Source organism: Rattus norvegicus, chromosome 19 (genome assembly GCF_021556685.1).
Source record: "Rattus norvegicus strain SHRSP/BbbUtx chromosome 19, alternate assembly SHRSP_T2T, whole genome shotgun sequence".
Taxonomy (NCBI): domain Eukaryota; kingdom Metazoa; phylum Chordata; class Mammalia; order Rodentia; family Muridae; genus Rattus; species Rattus norvegicus.
In genome coordinates this window covers 34,987,169-35,004,582 of record NC_141552.1, presented here as the reverse complement: position 1 = coordinate 35,004,582, position 17,414 = coordinate 34,987,169, and the positions used below count along the sequence as shown (strand labels likewise).

The 17,414-nt window shown below is 42.2% G+C and overlaps 1 protein-coding gene across 1 annotated transcript in view; it reads left to right on the top strand.

Annotated features, from left to right (window-relative positions):
• The window catches only part of Lonp2 (lon peptidase 2, peroxisomal), a 90,647-nt gene that overhangs the window by 12,613 nt on the left and 60,620 nt on the right, over positions 1 to 17,414 (top strand). The window contains 5 exon segments of the mRNA NM_001399196.1: positions 632 to 754; positions 2,075 to 2,238; positions 3,477 to 3,571; positions 6,364 to 6,622; positions 13,650 to 13,791. Coding sequence (NP_001386125.1) covers positions 632 to 754; positions 2,075 to 2,238; positions 3,477 to 3,571; positions 6,364 to 6,622; positions 13,650 to 13,791 — 783 coding nt within the window.

The following is a 17,414-nucleotide window of genomic DNA, read 5'->3' as shown; positions in this document are numbered from 1 at the left end:
GTCATTCTAGTCCAGGTAGGCCTTAAACTTGAGGTCCCCATCCCTCAGTCTGCCAAGTATTTTGGATTATAGGCCTGTGCTACCAAGCCTAGCTATATGTTTGGTTCTTGATCGTGGGATATATAACTTCATTTTAAAATAAAAATCAATATTTTTGTTCATGTCTTGTAAACATTTTGCCTGTTTCTTCTTTGCTGATAAGGTAGTTGATTTGCTGGTCTTGGCCATGACCTAGCACTGTTCCCATCATGATTGTTAAACAGGGCTGTTGAGGTTCTTTTAGCTTAGAGGGATATACACTGGAAATTGAGGAGCTGTGACTGACCCAGGCCGCAGTGTGGCCAAGGCACACCAAGTGTATGAAGTAGCTGGGAGGTAAGAGGTTCAAGCTGGGGTAGAGGTGAGGCCCGAGACAACAGCCTCAGAGCTCTCCGTAGACAGCTCTGCCCCAGCAGCTTACCGATGGCCACCCAGGCCTTGCCACACCACATGGATAGGGCCACAGCAGGGCCAGAGCCATAAGGATTATACTTTTACCTTTCTTGTAACTTAAGGCCCTAATCTACCTGCTCGTGTGTAGAGGATGTGCTTCTGGAAAAGGTGCTATTATTAATCAACCCACGCTTCCTAGATCTTAGATGCTGTGAGCCTGGAGGATCGGTTCAAGATGACCATACCTCTGCTTGTCAGACAGATTGAAGGTCTGAAATTACTTCAGAAGACTCGAAAACCTAAACAAGATGATGACAAAAGGGTAGGTTAAATCTTTTCTTTCTTGACAGGGTTTGCTCTATCTTCCAGGCTGGACTTGAACTCAAGGCAGTTCTCTTGCTCTAGACTCAAGAGTGACAATGTTCTAGGCATGTGCCACCGTGCCCAGCTTATTTTCTTCCTGCATATCTCCTTCTGGAATAGGAGATTTGGTTCTGTAGTATGAGCCAGGAGTGTGTCTGTGTTTCTAGGTACTAGTGAGATGAAAGTAAGCTGATCCCTTGAGTGTAGGAGATGGGAGCCAAGCTTGGCTGCATAGCAGGAGCCTAGCTCACAAATAAACAAGCAAACAAACAAACAAAACTGAAAGAATTTGAAAAGAAGGAAGACAAAGTTCATTGCTTGTGAGAAGATCTTGATGTGTCTGGGGTTGTTCCTTTAATTGTCTGGACTTTCTTTTAGTATAATAAGCCTCAGGTTAGTTCTTACCAACATTTCCAAAATGATAATATATTATTTTCATCTAGTAAAAGTTGGAATTAGTTCATGATACTAATGAATTGAAAATTCAAAGAACACATACCATACTTTTAAAATATAGTAGCAAGATCATGGGAAAAAAATATTTTAAAAAACCGTTGGGGGAAGGAAAACCTGTTTGAATTGGCACAGAAAAGGGTTTGGATTGGACAAAGAACAATTTTAGCATGACAGAGTAGGATCCTGAAGTTCACTGAAGCACTGTAACTGGCGAGGGAGCGGGGTAGCATTAACAGCCCCTTGGTGGAGAAGCAGAACATCATAGGAGGCACGTAAGCAAATGCCACTCACCCAGGACGGGTTAGAGACAGATGAAATTGAAGTTGGTATTGAAGGGATGGAAATGCTAAGAGACATTTGCATGTGGGAACAGCGAGAGTAGCTACTGAATGTTGGTGGCAGTGCATGTGAGAAAATGCAGAAATGTGTGCAGGACAACTGTACTTCCTAGTGTTGCTTGTAGACACTTCATGTCTGAGGTGTGTGCACCTTGCCAATGTGTGCTGGTCTGCTTGAACTTTTGTGTTATGAATGTGTGTGTCTGCTTCCTGGTAGTTCTGCAGCTGATTCCCAGATACTGACCGCAGCAATAGAGTGTTTCTATAGACTCACCTTATCTTAGACTTGTTTCCTCCTACCTTCCTCTCCCTCATTTCCTCTTTCCCACTCCCTTGTCCTCTCTTTCATCGCCTCTTTTTTCTTTCCTTTCTTGTTTTATTTTTGATGTTTTTGAGACTGGGTTCACTTTGTTGCTAGGCTGCCCTTTGATTCTTAGCCCTCCTGCCTCAGCTCCAAATTGTTTTGGCATCTCCTTTCTACTCAGGTTATAGCAATACGCCCCATCAGGAGGATTACACACATCCCAGGAGCTTTAGAAGATGAAGAGGAAGAGGAAGATAATGATGACATTGTCATGCTGGAGAAAAAAATAAGAACATCTAGTATGCCAGAACAGGCTCATAAAGTCTGTGTCAAGGAGATAAAAAGGTAGAAGTTGATTAATATTTTCTTTTTGCTTGTTAACGTTAAAGGTTATTGCTTATGGAAACTTGATTATGTGACCTCCAGTCACAGACTGGAAACTGAGCTTATTGTTTATTCCTTCTCCTTTCTTATGCATGGTCGGTTCTGAGGTTACCTATGCACATTACTTCATTGCCTACTTTTGTCTTTCTTAGCCGTCCTCATCCTTTTCCTCTTACATTTTTATTTATTTTCTATTTGTATATATTTCTAAGGCGTCAGAAGAGAGCATTGAATCCCATGGGATTGGTGTTACAAATGGTTGTGAGGCACTATGTGGGTGCTGGAAATCAAACCCTGGTTGTCTGGAAGACAGCCAGTGCACTTAGTGACTGAACCATCCCACCAGCCCTACCCCCCATAATTCTCGGATCCGTGGAATGCTCTCCCTCTTTCTTCTCCATTGCTGTGCATAGCCTGAGTCTCGAACATTTATTTTCCTCGGGTTTTTTTGGAAAGGATCTTTCTGTGTAGGTCAGGCTGGCCTTGGCTTTTAACTTAATCCTCCTGCCTTACCCTCCCAAATGAATAGACTTTAGGCATATACCCCCATGCTCAGTTATGAAAACATCTGCAATACTCCTGAATTAACGCCATTCTCCCTAATCTTTTCCTCAGAGACTGAGAGGTGATGTGTGTTTTCTACTTGCATTCTGCTCTCACATCTAACTATTGTAGCTATCTTTTCAGTGTCTAAAAGAATTGTCCAACGTTCTTACTTTAGTTACAGTGTTGTAGACAGGTTAACCCTGGGCCTCGTGGCCATTAAGCATATGCTCTACTACTGAGGTGTATCCCACCTCTGTTGTTTTCATTTCTCCTTAGATTATAAATTCCAGTGGCTGGCTTTGACTGGAGCTCAGAGTAACATTTTGCTTGTCTCATACAAGGCCTCAGGTTCTTTCCCCAGTGCCACAATAGATCAATCAGTTAACTCTGAGGGACCGGGACATTCAATTTTTCCTTAAACAAGTAAAGTAAACTAAGTGGTTGAATTGTACATTCAGAGTTGAATTGTAACCTCGGAGTTTGCCATGGCCCCAATTTTCTGTATATAAAAGAAAAAACAGTTCATGAGCTAGCTCTTTAAAACCTTTGTTCAGGTTTGACAAGTATGCATGGTAAGGAGACGTGCTTGGCTTTTCGGTTATTGTGAACTACTGTGCTATTGAACCTATTGGCTACATATTTTTTCCCCACAGACTCAAAAAAATGCCTCAGTCAATGCCTGAATATGCTCTGACTAGAAATTATTTGGAACTTATGGTGGAGCTTCCTTGGAACAAAAGTACAACTGGTGAGCTCACGTGCGATCTGCTTCTCAGTCACAGTCCCTCGGGAAGCTCATGCAGATTTCTTTCTGCACATTCCATCGGTTCATGGTGGCACATGCCTGCATTCCTACACCCTACATCAGGAAACTGTCTCAAAACCAAACGACAATAAGTCATTTTACTTTTATTTTTAAACCACTTACTGAGATGTAGTGGCAGTTGCACATATGATTATGTTTTATGAAATTCAGAATACCATTCATGAAATCAGCAGCAGCATCAGTATCATAAATATACCCAATATTCCCTAGGTCAACTTCCAGTCATTGTATTCTTCTAATTCATGTGTATGACAGAGACACAGTTGGAGAGGGAGAGGTAAAAACATGCAACAAATGCTTTTAGCAACATTTTAAAAGTATTTTATGTGTCTAGATGTTTACCTCCATATATGTCTGTGCATCACATGTGTCCAGTGCCCAAGGAGGCCAAAAGAGCTTTGTCAGATACCCCTAGACTAGAATTACAGACAGTTGTGAAAAGCCCTGTAGGTGCTGGCTTTGAACCTAGGTCATCTGAAAAGTAGCCAGTGCTCTTAACTATGGAGTCATCTCTCCAGCCCTCTTCTTAATGAATTTCAGGTTAGTTTGGTTGGGCTTTTTGAGATAGGATCTCAGTATATAGCTCTGGCTGGCCTGGAATTCACTCTGTAGACCAGGATAGCCTCAGATTCATAGAGATCTACCCGACCCTTCCTCTTAGCAAAATTTAAGACACAAAACATCATGGTTAGCTCAGAGACACTGTACCACGTGGTAGATTTCCAGAACTCACGCCTGCTTAACTGAACATTGAGAGCATTTTACCATCACCCTTCATACCTTACTCCCCCAGACCCTGGCAGCCTAGGTATCTGCTCTGAGAGTTGGAAACTCCACACAGTACGTGAAAGCACAGCCTGTCTGCTCTGGCTCATTTCTCTTAGTGTAATGTACTCTTTGTTGAAAGTCATGAAATTTCCTTGTTTTTGTTTTCTTTTGTTGTATTTTAAGGCTAAATTATAATAGTTACACAAATATAGCACATTTTCTTCATCTCAGCTCAGTGGACATTTGAACAGCTTCTACTTTTTGGGTATTATGAATAATAGTAGCACATTGCTTCTTGAGTTAGAGTGGGGTACTCTCCAAGGTCCTGATTTGGGGCGGGGAGGAACCCAGAAATGGGGACTGCTTAGTCATATGGTAGGCTTATTTTTAATTGCTGGGAAACCTCTGTACCACTTTAATTCTGGAGTTACCAGTTTATATTCCTATAATAGTGTAGGAGGGCTACTGTCTCCCATATTTTAAAAGTCAGCTTCAGCCTCCTCTCGGCTTCTACTCTTTCTCATGTGCTGTGGGCTGCTCATCTCTGGGTACCTAATGTGGGTCAGTTCTGACCTCCTCCTTTCTTGGTCATTAGCTTCCCAATGTTTGTTGAATTTTTATCATGTAAAGAAAGTGAATTTTGTCCAGTGCTTTTCTGTGTTTATTGAGAAGATTGAATAGATTTGTCTTTCATTCACTTAATATAATATATTACTTTATTAATGTGCATATGTTATGTTATTAACTGTGTAGTATTAGTAAAACACCCCACCTGGTTATGGCATATGAGCCTTTTAATGTGTTTTTAGTCCAGTTCAGTACAGGAAATTGGTTAAGTGAGTGTGGATAGTTGAATAATAAACTATAAAGTACCCACAAAGTGTTGCCGAAATGTATATTTCCTGTTGAAAATTGATTAACAGATTAAATGGGGGAAGAAATGTACTTTACAGAAGACCTCATAAAGTCTCATTTTGAAAAATACATGTGTAATCTCACACTCACATCACCTGAGGTCACAGCTATCTGCTTTCTTCTTTTTCATTAGTGTCAAGATTTAGGGGTGGGGTATACATAATATTACTATTAAATAAGAAAAATATTCTTTAAATTTTTCACTTTTGTTATTACTGGGAGGGGAGTGATGTTAGTGGATGACTTTGTGGGGTCAGTTCCCTCCTTTAATGTTTGTGTGATTCTGAGTTCTCAGGATTGTGCCACAAGCACTTTTATCCCCTGAGCCATCTTGCTTGCCCACCCCCACCCCCCTTTTTTTTTCAAAGAAAAAAATTCAAGCACAATAAAATATATAGAAACTATATCTATATCCCCCAGAGAAATAATGTATGTGTAGAAAGTCACTACAAGGGACATGATTTGAGCATGGAATTTGAATGGGTGGATGTCTCTGGAAACACTGAATCTTAAATAGAACAGTCAAACAAAATCTTAGCTGTGTTTCTATTGCTCATGATTGAAAGCAGCTTGGGGAGGAAAGGGCTTATTTATTCTATAGCCGTTGGTCCAGGGAAGTCAACAGTTGATGCAGAGGCCGTGGAGGAGCACTGCTACTGACTTGCTCCTCATAGTTTGCTCAGCCCGCTTTCTTATAGCTGAGGGGTGTTGCACCACCAGCTGAGGACAGATGCATTGGGCTCTCCCACATCAATCATGAAAATTCAGCACAGGCATGCCTATGGCCTATGATTTTATGAAAGCGTTCTCTCAATTGAGGTTTCCCCCTCTTAGCTAACTCTAGCTTGTGCCAAGTTGACAAAAGAAAAAATAACAACCCTAAACCCCTGATTAGCATAATATATTTGAAGACATAGAGGGATCCAAATCTGTTTTTATCATTTTTTTCTAAATAATATTTTTGTAAAGTTTGAAAAAGATTACTTAAAAGTCCCAGGTGCTGAAATAACTTCTCTTGGATTCTTTGACAGACCGCCTGGACATCCGGGCAGCCCGCATCCTTCTGGACAATGACCACTATGCCATGGAAAAGCTGAAGAGGAGGGTTTTGGAGTACTTGGCTGTGAGACAGTTGAAAAATAACCTGAAGGGCCCAATCCTCTGCTTCGTTGGCCCTCCTGGAGTAGGCAAAACAAGTGTGGGGCGGTCAGTGGCCAAGACTCTGGGCCGAGAGTTCCACAGGATTGCGCTTGGGGGCGTGTGTGACCAGTCTGACATTCGAGGGCACAGGTACAGTGCTTTCAGACTCCCTTCTGATTCTGCCTTTTGATCTCACTTTGACATTTGTTTGTGGACTAACTGGTGTACGCCTCCGCTTTCTCAGTCCTACTTGAATACAGTTGCAGAATTGTAACTTACTCTGTGATGGGCTACTATGTTGATTTTCTACTTACTTTAGTTTCATAGCATTGTCTAAGTAGTAATCATAACTCTTAGCATTTTAACGGATAATTGCAGTGCTGTGGACAGATATGAGGAGCGAGTAATCTCTGAGAGTAGATTTATTCTGCCCGTAGCCTTTCTTTTATGAGAACCAGGCTACACCAAGGAGAAAGGCGAGCATAACCATCTCAGCTCACTCTTTCATGTTGACTCATTTTCTTTTTTAAAAAACTAGACTCTAAGGATGTTTTATTTGATCAACCTACACGATTATAATCAGACATGGTTTTCCTTTCCATTGCTTGGTTCCATGGTTCTCCCTGCGAACCTGATTGGAAGAGGCTTTAGGGTAGCCTAGGTCTACGTGCTCAGAGGGCTCCATGGCAGTTGCAAGCTATGAGAACAACCTAGAGTATGTGTGTGAGAAGTGTGGGGAAGCCCAGCACGTAGAGAGTGTGAACCACGGAAACTCTGCTAGTGAGAGAGTAAGGTCATTTTTCATGTCTGATTTTCCCAGTGGCCTCTTCACAGGGGTCACTGACCTCAGGTAATGATGGGAAAGTGAAAACTCTTCACCAAGAAACAGTTATTTTCTGGGTCTGGTGGCCCATGCCTGTAATTCTCCCAGTTGGGAAGTGGAAGCAGAATGGCCATAATAAGACTGGTCATAGCCATATGCCAAGGTGGAGACCAGCCTGTACCACAGAAGACCCTGATTTTCAGTAGAAAGGGAGGGCGGGAGGGAGGGAGGAAGAAAGGAAGGAAGACCTATTCTTTATTTGTTCATAAGTGAGGAACATGCATTTAACAAGCGTGTGAAGATTCTACTAAGGAGCGAGGGAACACATCAGACTAGAGGAGTTGATTTGAGTTACTTTCTGACAATTATAGATCGTTTTGTTGCCTGGACTGTCTTGTTCTCCTGAGTGCCACTAGAGGCTGTAGTCCCCTTTCATGATGAAATTAGTACCCTTATTTGCAGACCAACCACAAAGAATTTGGGCTGAAATCTGATTTTGACTACAAAGTCCATGAGGCTTACCCTAGCCAAGTGACTTGATTTGTACTCTGTCATTCTGGATTATTTCCCTTTTTTAGTTTATTTTTAATGTGTGTTGGTGTTTTGTCTGTATGTATGAAAATGTCTGCACTGGAGTTACAAACTGTTGTGAGTTACCATGTGAGTGCTGGGAACTGAACATGGATCCACCTAGCTCCTTTGGAAGAATACTCAGTGCTCTTAACCCACTGGGTCCTTAAATTTCATTCTAATTTGTATGCCATTATTTTATACTGAAGCACAGTTCTGTGTGCCTAACAGGGTTTAGTAATGTTAAAGGGGTTTAGGTTGCGGGTACGTGATAGATTGGGAACTTGTCTATTTCTTCTTCCGTAGAGCTAGTGATTCTGTAATGCTCAGTGCTTGGCCCACAGGCACGCCAGGCTTAGCATGTCTAAAGACATTATTGGATTTAAACACTTTTGCTAATTTTTCTACTCATACATAAAATTCGTCACTCCTTTGCAGGTGCATATTCTTTAAAACTTAGCTTTGTTATTATTTTAAATCTGATTCTCAGGAGAACAGGTCTGGGTTTATAGCATCAATATAACATTTTGTAGATCTTTCATCTGATTTTAAATTATATTCAAAGCTATTTATTCCTATTCTTGGTGTTTCTATTTATGTAGAAGAATTATGAAAAAATATTTTTTGCAAGTAGTGGATATATACTGTCATGGGTCTTATCCCTGATTGTGTTTGAGCGTGTGTTTGAGCGCATGCGTGTGCATGTTCTGAGATGTAATCCAGCATAGCCTTAGACTTACTGTGTAGTAAACTCCTAACTAAAGATGTTCTGCCTCTACCTCCCAAGGGCTGGGATTGCAGCCATTCAGGTCTCATCATTCCTTACCGACATTATTGAATTTAAACACATGTCTCTTCTAAATTTTTTTTTTTTTTTGGTTCTTTTTTTCGGAGCTGGGGACCGAACCCAGGGCCTTGCGCTTCCTAGGTAAGCGCTCTACCACTGAGCTAAATCCCCAGCCCCTCTTCTAAATTTTTATATGTAAATAAATTTGTCACTGATTCTCAAGTGAATATACTTTGTGCATTAAAACCTATGATCCCCACTGCCTAAGATATGTGTAGCTATGAGTTGGTTAGCAATGGAGACAGCGATTGCCACCCTCTCCTCCAAGATCCTAGGCTTGTTTGTGAATTTAGTTGGACTTTAAATACACTTTACAGTTAGTATTTAACTATGCTCTAAACATGTGGTTTCCATAGTTTTTCAAACACTACAGCAATCCACCCTTGTGCTGTTGGGGTTTACAGTCCCCCTCTTCTAAATTACCACAATCAGTGATTGTTTTTCTTTGAAAACCTGTTGGAGCATCATGCACAGTGGGGCGAGTGTGCTGAGAAATGGAGACAGGGAGGACAGAGTGTGGGACATCTCTGGTGTCCCCTGAGGTTCTGTGTAACAGTGGAAGGCATAGGAAACAGCCAGGTCTTGGCGTTTGAGAACTGCGCACATGCTCTCATGGCAGTCGTGGGAAATTGTGTTCTTCCTCAGTAGGCACCACTGCTCTACAGTCAGGATGAAAGGAAAGTGGCCACTTCTGTTGTCCTTCTCACTTGGTCGCCATTTTCCGTGTACACATGGACTTCCAACCATTTGCTATTTGCACCTGACTGTAGAAAAGGAAGGTGCTAGTGAGTCAAGGATTGGTTTTTAAAAACAACCTAAGACTATATCTTTAGTAGTTGAAAAATGAAGAGGTGAGAGGAGAAAAAGAAAGGTTTGGGTTACACCTATGTATTAAATAGGGATCTGGTGAGGAGGAGCCTCTTAAAGGAGGAATGAAGTAAAACTTAGCTGTTAATTCACTCAGGCAGTTTTATCTCTCTGTGTGTTTTTCTGTCTGAAAGTCAGAATTTGTAGGAGTTGTTTTCATAAAACAGCAATTAAAGTCAGACCCAATTTCAGTTGTCCTGGTTTCTACTTCGAGTCCTGGTTCCTGATCACAGCTGCTGAGTCAGGCCCTGCTAGGTGGCTTATAGAGCGTCTTTCCCAGTCTTCATGAGAGCACTGACATTGGCTCTGCTGTCCCAGTTTAGAGGTGAGGAAACTGAGTCTTAGGTCAGTTTGGAGGCCCTGAGGGAGGAAAGTGCCAACAGCTGTGTAACCTGTGCTGTGCGGTAGGACCCAGCTTCTGTTATCGGCTGCCCACTGCTCAGAGGGGGACATCCATGACGAACTAGGGAGTACGTGAGGAGCGAGTACATTGAGGAGCAGACAGGTTGTAAGGCACTGTGTTGTTGGAAGTGACGGTGTGAGAGGAGTTCAGAGAGGTTTCTGAGGACTGCGGGAATTCAGCATGGAGGTTGCTCACGCCTGGAACTCAGGACGAAAAGGCAGAATAATGACCACAAATTTGAGGTACCCCAGGTAAATTCCAGGCCAGCCCGGGGTACAGTGTGAAGCCCTGTCTCAAAAACAAAATAAGACAGGAAGATTAGTCTTTACTTTCAGAGAATTTTTAATAAATACATAGGCAAGGAAAGTGAGAGAAGTTTACTTATTAATTAGCTTTTTACACTGTAATGTAATACTTGAGACAAGTAGCCAGCCAAGAGAAGAAATTTATTTAGCTCACAATTTTTAAAATTGAGAGCCCCAATTGAGAGCACTGGATAAGCTCTTTCAAGGACTGTCCTAGGCTGCGTCACATCCTAGGAGCTAATAATGGAGCCTGACACAAGGAGGTAAAGCCCACTTGTATTCCTTTATAATAGCCCTCTTCTAAAAATTAACTCAGAATTTGTTAGACATATTTTAATTTCTTTATTAGAAATATCATGCCCTCCCGGTAGACCCTAGTTCTTAAAATTTTGACTGAGTCCTGATATGGCCACCTGGGGACCTAAGCTTTACCACATGGGTCCTTCAAGGACACTCAAATAATGTCTGTACCATAACAGCAGAACATGATGTTAAGAGCAGTAAAGAAAGCCAAACATCATGGCACATGTCTTTAATCCCAGCACTTGGGAATCAGAGGCAGGCAGATCTCTGAGTTTGAACTACGGAGTTCTAAAACAGCCAGGGCTACACAGAGAAACCCTCTCAAAAACAAACACTAAAGAAAGAAAACCCCTACAGGTACAAAACCTGTACCTTGATTATGAATGAAGCAAGAGAGGGTTGGCTGCTGTCAGGGAAGCACTGACAGAGAGACTGTGATTAATCTTAACTGTGGACAGAGGGGTTTGGACCTTTTCTGTGGGCTTGGGGGCAGAGAGAGAAGTCCCAAGAATTTGTTGGCTTGCACTGCCCTAGAAAGGGTTCTGGAATAGCATTTTCTCCTCTGACTTGAGGTATAGAATCATAAGTAGGTACTTATGATTTTTGAAATCATATCAAAAACAGAAAAGCAAGAAATGGTCCTTACTTCCCCACTTCTCAGAGAAGGGGAGGGGGCATGGGCGGAGGATCCTGGTAGAATGGAGAGGCTGCATCCAGGAGGTAGAGTGAATAAATAAGTCAGTGGGGAAAAAAACCCGAAATGACCCTTAGAGAATTTGAAATGTAAACAACTTTGTTTGCTACCACACTTAGTAATTAGTGGCGAGCCTATGTTCACTAGAGAAAGAATTTGAAAAAGTTTAGTGATTTCTCTTATCCTTTCCATATTCCATTCTCATTGTTTGTTTTTATTAATATTTTTAAAAAATTTAAAATTTTACACAATATGTGTGTGTGTGTGTGTGTGTGTGTGTGTGTGTGTGTGTGTGTGTGTGTGTGTGTGTGTGTGTGGTGTGTTTTTCTTTTCTTTTTTTCGGAGCTGGGGACTGAACCCAGGGCCTTGGGCTTGCTAGGCAAGCGCTCTACCACTGAGCTAAATCCTCAACCCATATTTTGTGTTTTTACTTAAATTCCTCCCAAATTTTCACTCTGTACCTACTCAACTTTATGACCCCCCCACCCCACAGAACAATAATAAAAACAAAAACAAAACAAAAACCCCAGCAGACCACAAAAATGAAAATCAACATAAACAAGCAAAAAACCAATAAGACTAAGACCAAAACAAACAAAACCAAAGCGTGATGTGACCAAAGGCCTCCAGAAGTACTACTGAGTTTGTCTTATGTTGGCCAACTATTCCTGGGGGTGGATGGAGCCTGCTTAATATACTGAGGGAGAAAACTTTTCTCCTTTGCCAGCAGGTGTCAACTGCATATATCTTCTTGATCAGGGGTGGGAGCCTAGAGGGGTGCCTACTTCCCCTCTCAGCTGGCCTGTGTAGGCCCTGTACATGCTGCCACAGTCTGTGTCCTTGGAGTCATTCATCACCTCTGGCTTTTACAAAAGTAAACAGCATTTACAAAAGTAGACATCATTGTCAGATGATGGTCGTCATCATATTATTAACATTATTATCATTTAAGACAAGGTCTAGTTTATCCCAGGCCAGCCTTACTTGCTGTAGAACCAAGGATAACCTTGAACTTCTGATCCTCCTGCTTAGCTTAGGTGGTGCTGGGGTGGGTGTCATACCCAGGGCCTTGTGCTTTGCTCGGCTAGTGCCCTACATCCCAGATGCCCTTTCCGAAGCCTTGAATGTGCTCATTGATTGTCAACAGACACTGTCCTATCTAGCTCCAGCGCTGTTCATCTTGCCTAGATAAAAGCCATTTCGGTGACACTTTTTTAGGCTTTCTTGCTTTTTCAAAGGTCACTCTGTTCTGCCCTACTTTGTGCAGTCACGTGGCGCAGTTGAGGCTTGCTCTGTAAATCAGCTCTGTGGTTGGGTGAGTCATGATGTAACTGCTGCTGCTCCACTCACTGCTGATCATTCCCTTGCATGCAGACACCCCTTGAAACCTCTCAGAACCAACATCTGCTCTCGGCCTGGTGAGGCAAGGCTACAAAAGAAACCAGTAGAGAGCTGAGGAAGGCTTGCCAGCTCCGTGAGGGAGAGGCGCCTCTTTCAGTGGTGTAAACATGCTTACATCTGCTGTAATTACATAAGGATTCTGACTCAAACTTGACAACACAGCCTCTGGCTTTTGCCCCCAGTAATACAGGCCTGGACTGAGTTACACCATTTAGTCCATGTGGGGCAGGAGCAGACCAGGGTAATGGAGTCTTGGTATAAGTACCGTGTACGGGCTGGAGAGATGGCTCAGCGGTTAAGAGCACCCGACTGCTCTTCCAGAGGTCACGAGTTCAATTCCCAGCAACCACATGGTGGCTCACAACCATCTGTAAAGAGTTCTGATGCCCTCTTCTGGTGTATCTGAAGACAGCTACAGTGTACTTATATATAATAAATAAATAAATCTTTAAAAAAAAAAAAAAATAAGTACCGTGTACCTCAGGTCTACTTACTGTAGTTAATATCATATCATTGCTTTTAAAAACAGGAGATTTGTATCTTTCTCCCTCGACCAGAACTGTGTGACTTGCAATTCTTCCAATGTCGTGGGCAACTTGCAGTTACTTAGAATCAAGTAGAAAATTAGAATAAGCCTAACACCTTTTTTAAAAAAGATTTATTTATTTTATGTATGTGAGCACACTGTAGCTGTCCTCAGACACACCAGAAGAGGGCATCAGATCCCATTACAGATGGCTGTGAGCCACCATGTGGTTGCTGGGAAAATTGAACTCAGGACCTCTGGAAGAGCAGTTCTTTTAACCGCTGAGCCATCTCTGCAGGCCGAACCCAACACCTTGTTGACATATGTTCTGCTTTACATACATGCACAGAGCTGCCTTCCTGTGCTGGTAAGGGCTAAGGACTTCCTCTCGGTCCTGTCTGCTCTTGGTCCTCACAGCTGTTACTTTGCTCTCTGCAGGCGCACCTATGTGGGCAGCATGCCCGGCCGCATCATCAATGGCTTGAAGACTGTGGGGGTTAACAACCCAGTGTTCCTTTTGGATGAGGTTGACAAGCTAGGGAAGAGCCTGCAGGGGGATCCTGCAGCTGCACTGCTCGAGGTAAGGCCTAGAAAACGCCCATGAAATCATACGTGAGTATGAGTGAGCATAGGCCATATCTAAGTCATGTACAGATTGAAATCAGTAGAGCACAGACTGAAGTCTGGAGCTAGTTACATCTACATAAAAATCACAGACGTCTTCCTCTTTGTGATGTCTTTTTAATTTTTATGAAGTAAAATAAAATTTTAGACATGGCTTGTTCTTCACACAGTAGTAGTGAAGTCTGCTGCAGAAAGAAAGTATAAAGTCCCAGGGCCCGGCCCGCTCCTGTGCTTTAGCCTCCAGAAGGCTTTGTTAATTTGCTCCATTTTCTAAACAGCTTGACTTAGCCAGGCACAGTGGCACATGCCTGGAGTTCTTGCTAGTCAGGAGACTGAATTCAGTGCCAGACTGGGCTACATAGCAAGATCCTGATGAGAAAAGGTGAAGCAGTGGCTGGGAAGGAGCAGAAGAGGGAGTTCAAGGCTGCAGAACAGAACTGCTGTATCTGTACAAACTCTGCTAAAGGAAACTGAGGCTTTCTCCTTCACTTTTTTGATTCCATGTCTTCCTTTATAAATTGTTACCTCTTTTTTTAGTTACCTTATTATTGGTTGTTAACATTTACAGATTAGGGCTGGAGAGATGGCTCAGAGGCTAAGAGCACTGACTGCTCTTCCAGAGGTCCTGAGTTCAAATCCCAGCAACCACATGGTGGCTCACAGCCATCTGTAATGAGATCTGATGCCCTCTTCTGGTGTGTCTGAAGACAGCTACAGTGTACTTATATATAATATAAATAAGTAAATAAATCTTTTAAAAAATAGATTTAAAACAATTATAGATTATATGGTCCCTTTTCAGAGCTGAGCCGGGCAGGAGGTCCTGTTCTTTTTGTTTTCTTATGCCTGCTTTTAAAAACGAATGTCTCTCTTCTGTGTACTTCACCGTTTGTCTTCTGTTCTCAGGACCAGCAGGCACTCAAGTGATGTAGGTTTTATCATTGTGAGTTTTCAGGTTGGAACCAGTTTTCTATTGTGGTACCTGAAGCTTCCCCGTGTTGTTCTTCACCTCTCACCATGTTGACTTCCCTGCTTCCCTATTCTGTGATCTGGTTTACCTCACTCTGTGCTATTAATTCAAAAGGAATGTCTAGAGAAAGCTTATCTTGGTGGTATTTTATAAATGCACATTTAAAGCATCTTCATGTTGTCTCAGGCTTCGTTGATAATCTAACTGGGCGTGGAGTTCTTGTTGGAAATAATTTCTCTGTAGGGTTTTCCTTTGCCCCAGTGACTTCCTGGTTTCTAGTGTTGCCCTTGGTAAGTCACTATGTTTATGTCCTGCTTTACTCTGAAAACTTCAGTGATGGTCCCTAAGAGACTTTACAAATGGCAGGGAAAACAATCAGGGTGATGTAGGAGTGAAGTTGGGATCAGCCCAATTTAAATTACTGGTGCTGGGTTAAGACTTTGAGAGTCTCACCTCAGCTCATACATTTTTGCCATATTTAAACATAGCACAATTTTGCTGAAAATTTTTCAGATAGCAATTAACTGAGCCTGGTGAATAAAACAAGGCTTAAGATATGTTTACCTTGATTCTCTTTACCCAGTACAAATGGCTTCATCTATAAGAGGAGTTCTTGTTGACTTAGAAACAATGCTTAAGATACGGATCTAGAGGGGCTGGGGATTTAGCTCAGTGGTAGAGCGCTTACCTAGGAAGCGCAAGGCCCTGGGTTCGGTCCCCAGCTCCGAAAAAAAGAACCAAAAAAAAAAAAAGATACGGATCTAGAGCATTGCTTTTCAACTCTCCTAATGCTGACCCTTTTACAGTTCTTCGTGTTATGGTACTCCCAACCATAAAATTATTTTCATTGCTACTTCATAACTGTAATTTTGCTAGTTATGAATCCTAATGTAAATGTCTATGTTTTCCAATGCTCTTCAGCAACCCCTGTGAAAGGATTATTCAGCCCTTAAAGGGCTTGATGAGACCCACAGGTTAAGAACCACTGGTCTAGGGAGAATCAGTGGTCTAGGGAGAGTCAGTGGTCTAGGGAGAGTCAGTGGTCTAGGGAGAATCACTGGGCTAGGGAGAATCACTGGGCTAGGGAGAATCACTAAGGCAATTATAATCCCTGTATGAGTCAGGGTTTAGACATCACACAGGCTCTCTTACAAGGATGAGTCTTATGGCCTAGAAGTACTCAAGGTTGTAGAGGAAAGGGGTCTGGAATAAGTAAGACATAAATTCTGGGAGACACAGGCAGAGCCTGACCCATCAGACAACAAAGGATCACCAGGTTGTAGAACTTCATCCACTCCCACCATTCCAGGTGGGAGTCAGGTTAAACGTGTCTTTTTTTGAAGGATGCCTGCAAGTTTAACTTCCTGGCCTCTCCAGTGCTTATCTGCATGCACAAGCATGTTTTTGCCCTCTACAAAAACTTAGAGTCATCTCCTGATCTCAGTTTTCAGCTTTATACAATATAATATATATTTTATGTAATGTATACTTATGTTTACATATAATAACCTACTTGTTGTGGGTCTCTTCTCAGACATTTTTACTGATTCTTTAAAGAATCTTCAAGATTTTCTCTTTTTTTCATTGTGAAAGATTTTTAGAAATGTTTTTGGTAGTCATTTTTTGCTCCTCTTTGTTAGAATTCAACATTTTATTTCTATTTTGTATATATGAAATTTTGTGGCACATATTTATACATATACTGTGTTTGTGTCTGGTGTCCAGAAGAGGGCACTGGATGCCCGTGACTTGCGTTAGATGGTTGTGAGCCACTGAGTGGCCGCTGGGAGGGATCGGGGTCGTCTGCAAGGGCAGCAAGTGCCCTAAGCACTGAGCCGTCCCCGCCCCCGCCATGGTGAGCATTAGTGTCATGTCTTCCCGTTCCTGTACTTCAGGTGTTCCTGTACTTCAGGTGTTCCTGTACTTCAGGTGTTCCTGTACTTCAGGTGTTCCTGTACTTCAGGTGTTCCTGTACTTCAGTCCTTTATTTTTCTGTTCTGCTTCCTGCAAGAACCTCTTCTGCTTTATCTTTTAAAAAAGAAAATTTCATGTTAGTCATTTCATAACGTCTCTACATATTCTTTCCTAGCATCCTGCTTTTGATACATAGAGGTAGTGTAAAAAGGGTATTGATACTTTTTCTTAAAAAAAATAATTTCCCTTCTCTTTAAACCACTTGTTGTCTGTATCTTGTATTCGAGTCTTTCATGGGACTTCTTGCCCATTTTCTGTTGTGTATTTGTATTTAATAGCAAAGAAGGAAAGTGCTGATTTTTAAGCTGTGAACCCAGAGCTGGAATGTGTTGACGACGCTCACAGCAGGGCCTTTAGCAAGGCCATGAGGTTGAGGAATCTCCATGTTGGAGATTCCTTAATCTCCTTAAGAGGTTTTGTTTACGTGTATGTGGGCATGCTCACACGTGTGGGGGCCCCTTGGAGGCTAGAAGAGGGCATTGCTTCCCACAGAGCTGGAGTTACAGGCAATTATGAACTGTTTGACATGGATACTAAGAATCAAACTGCAGTCCGTTGCCTGACCAGCACTGCAGTTCTTAACCACTGAGCCATCTTTCCAGCCCCCAGTGAGGTCTTTTAATGGAAATTCAGTA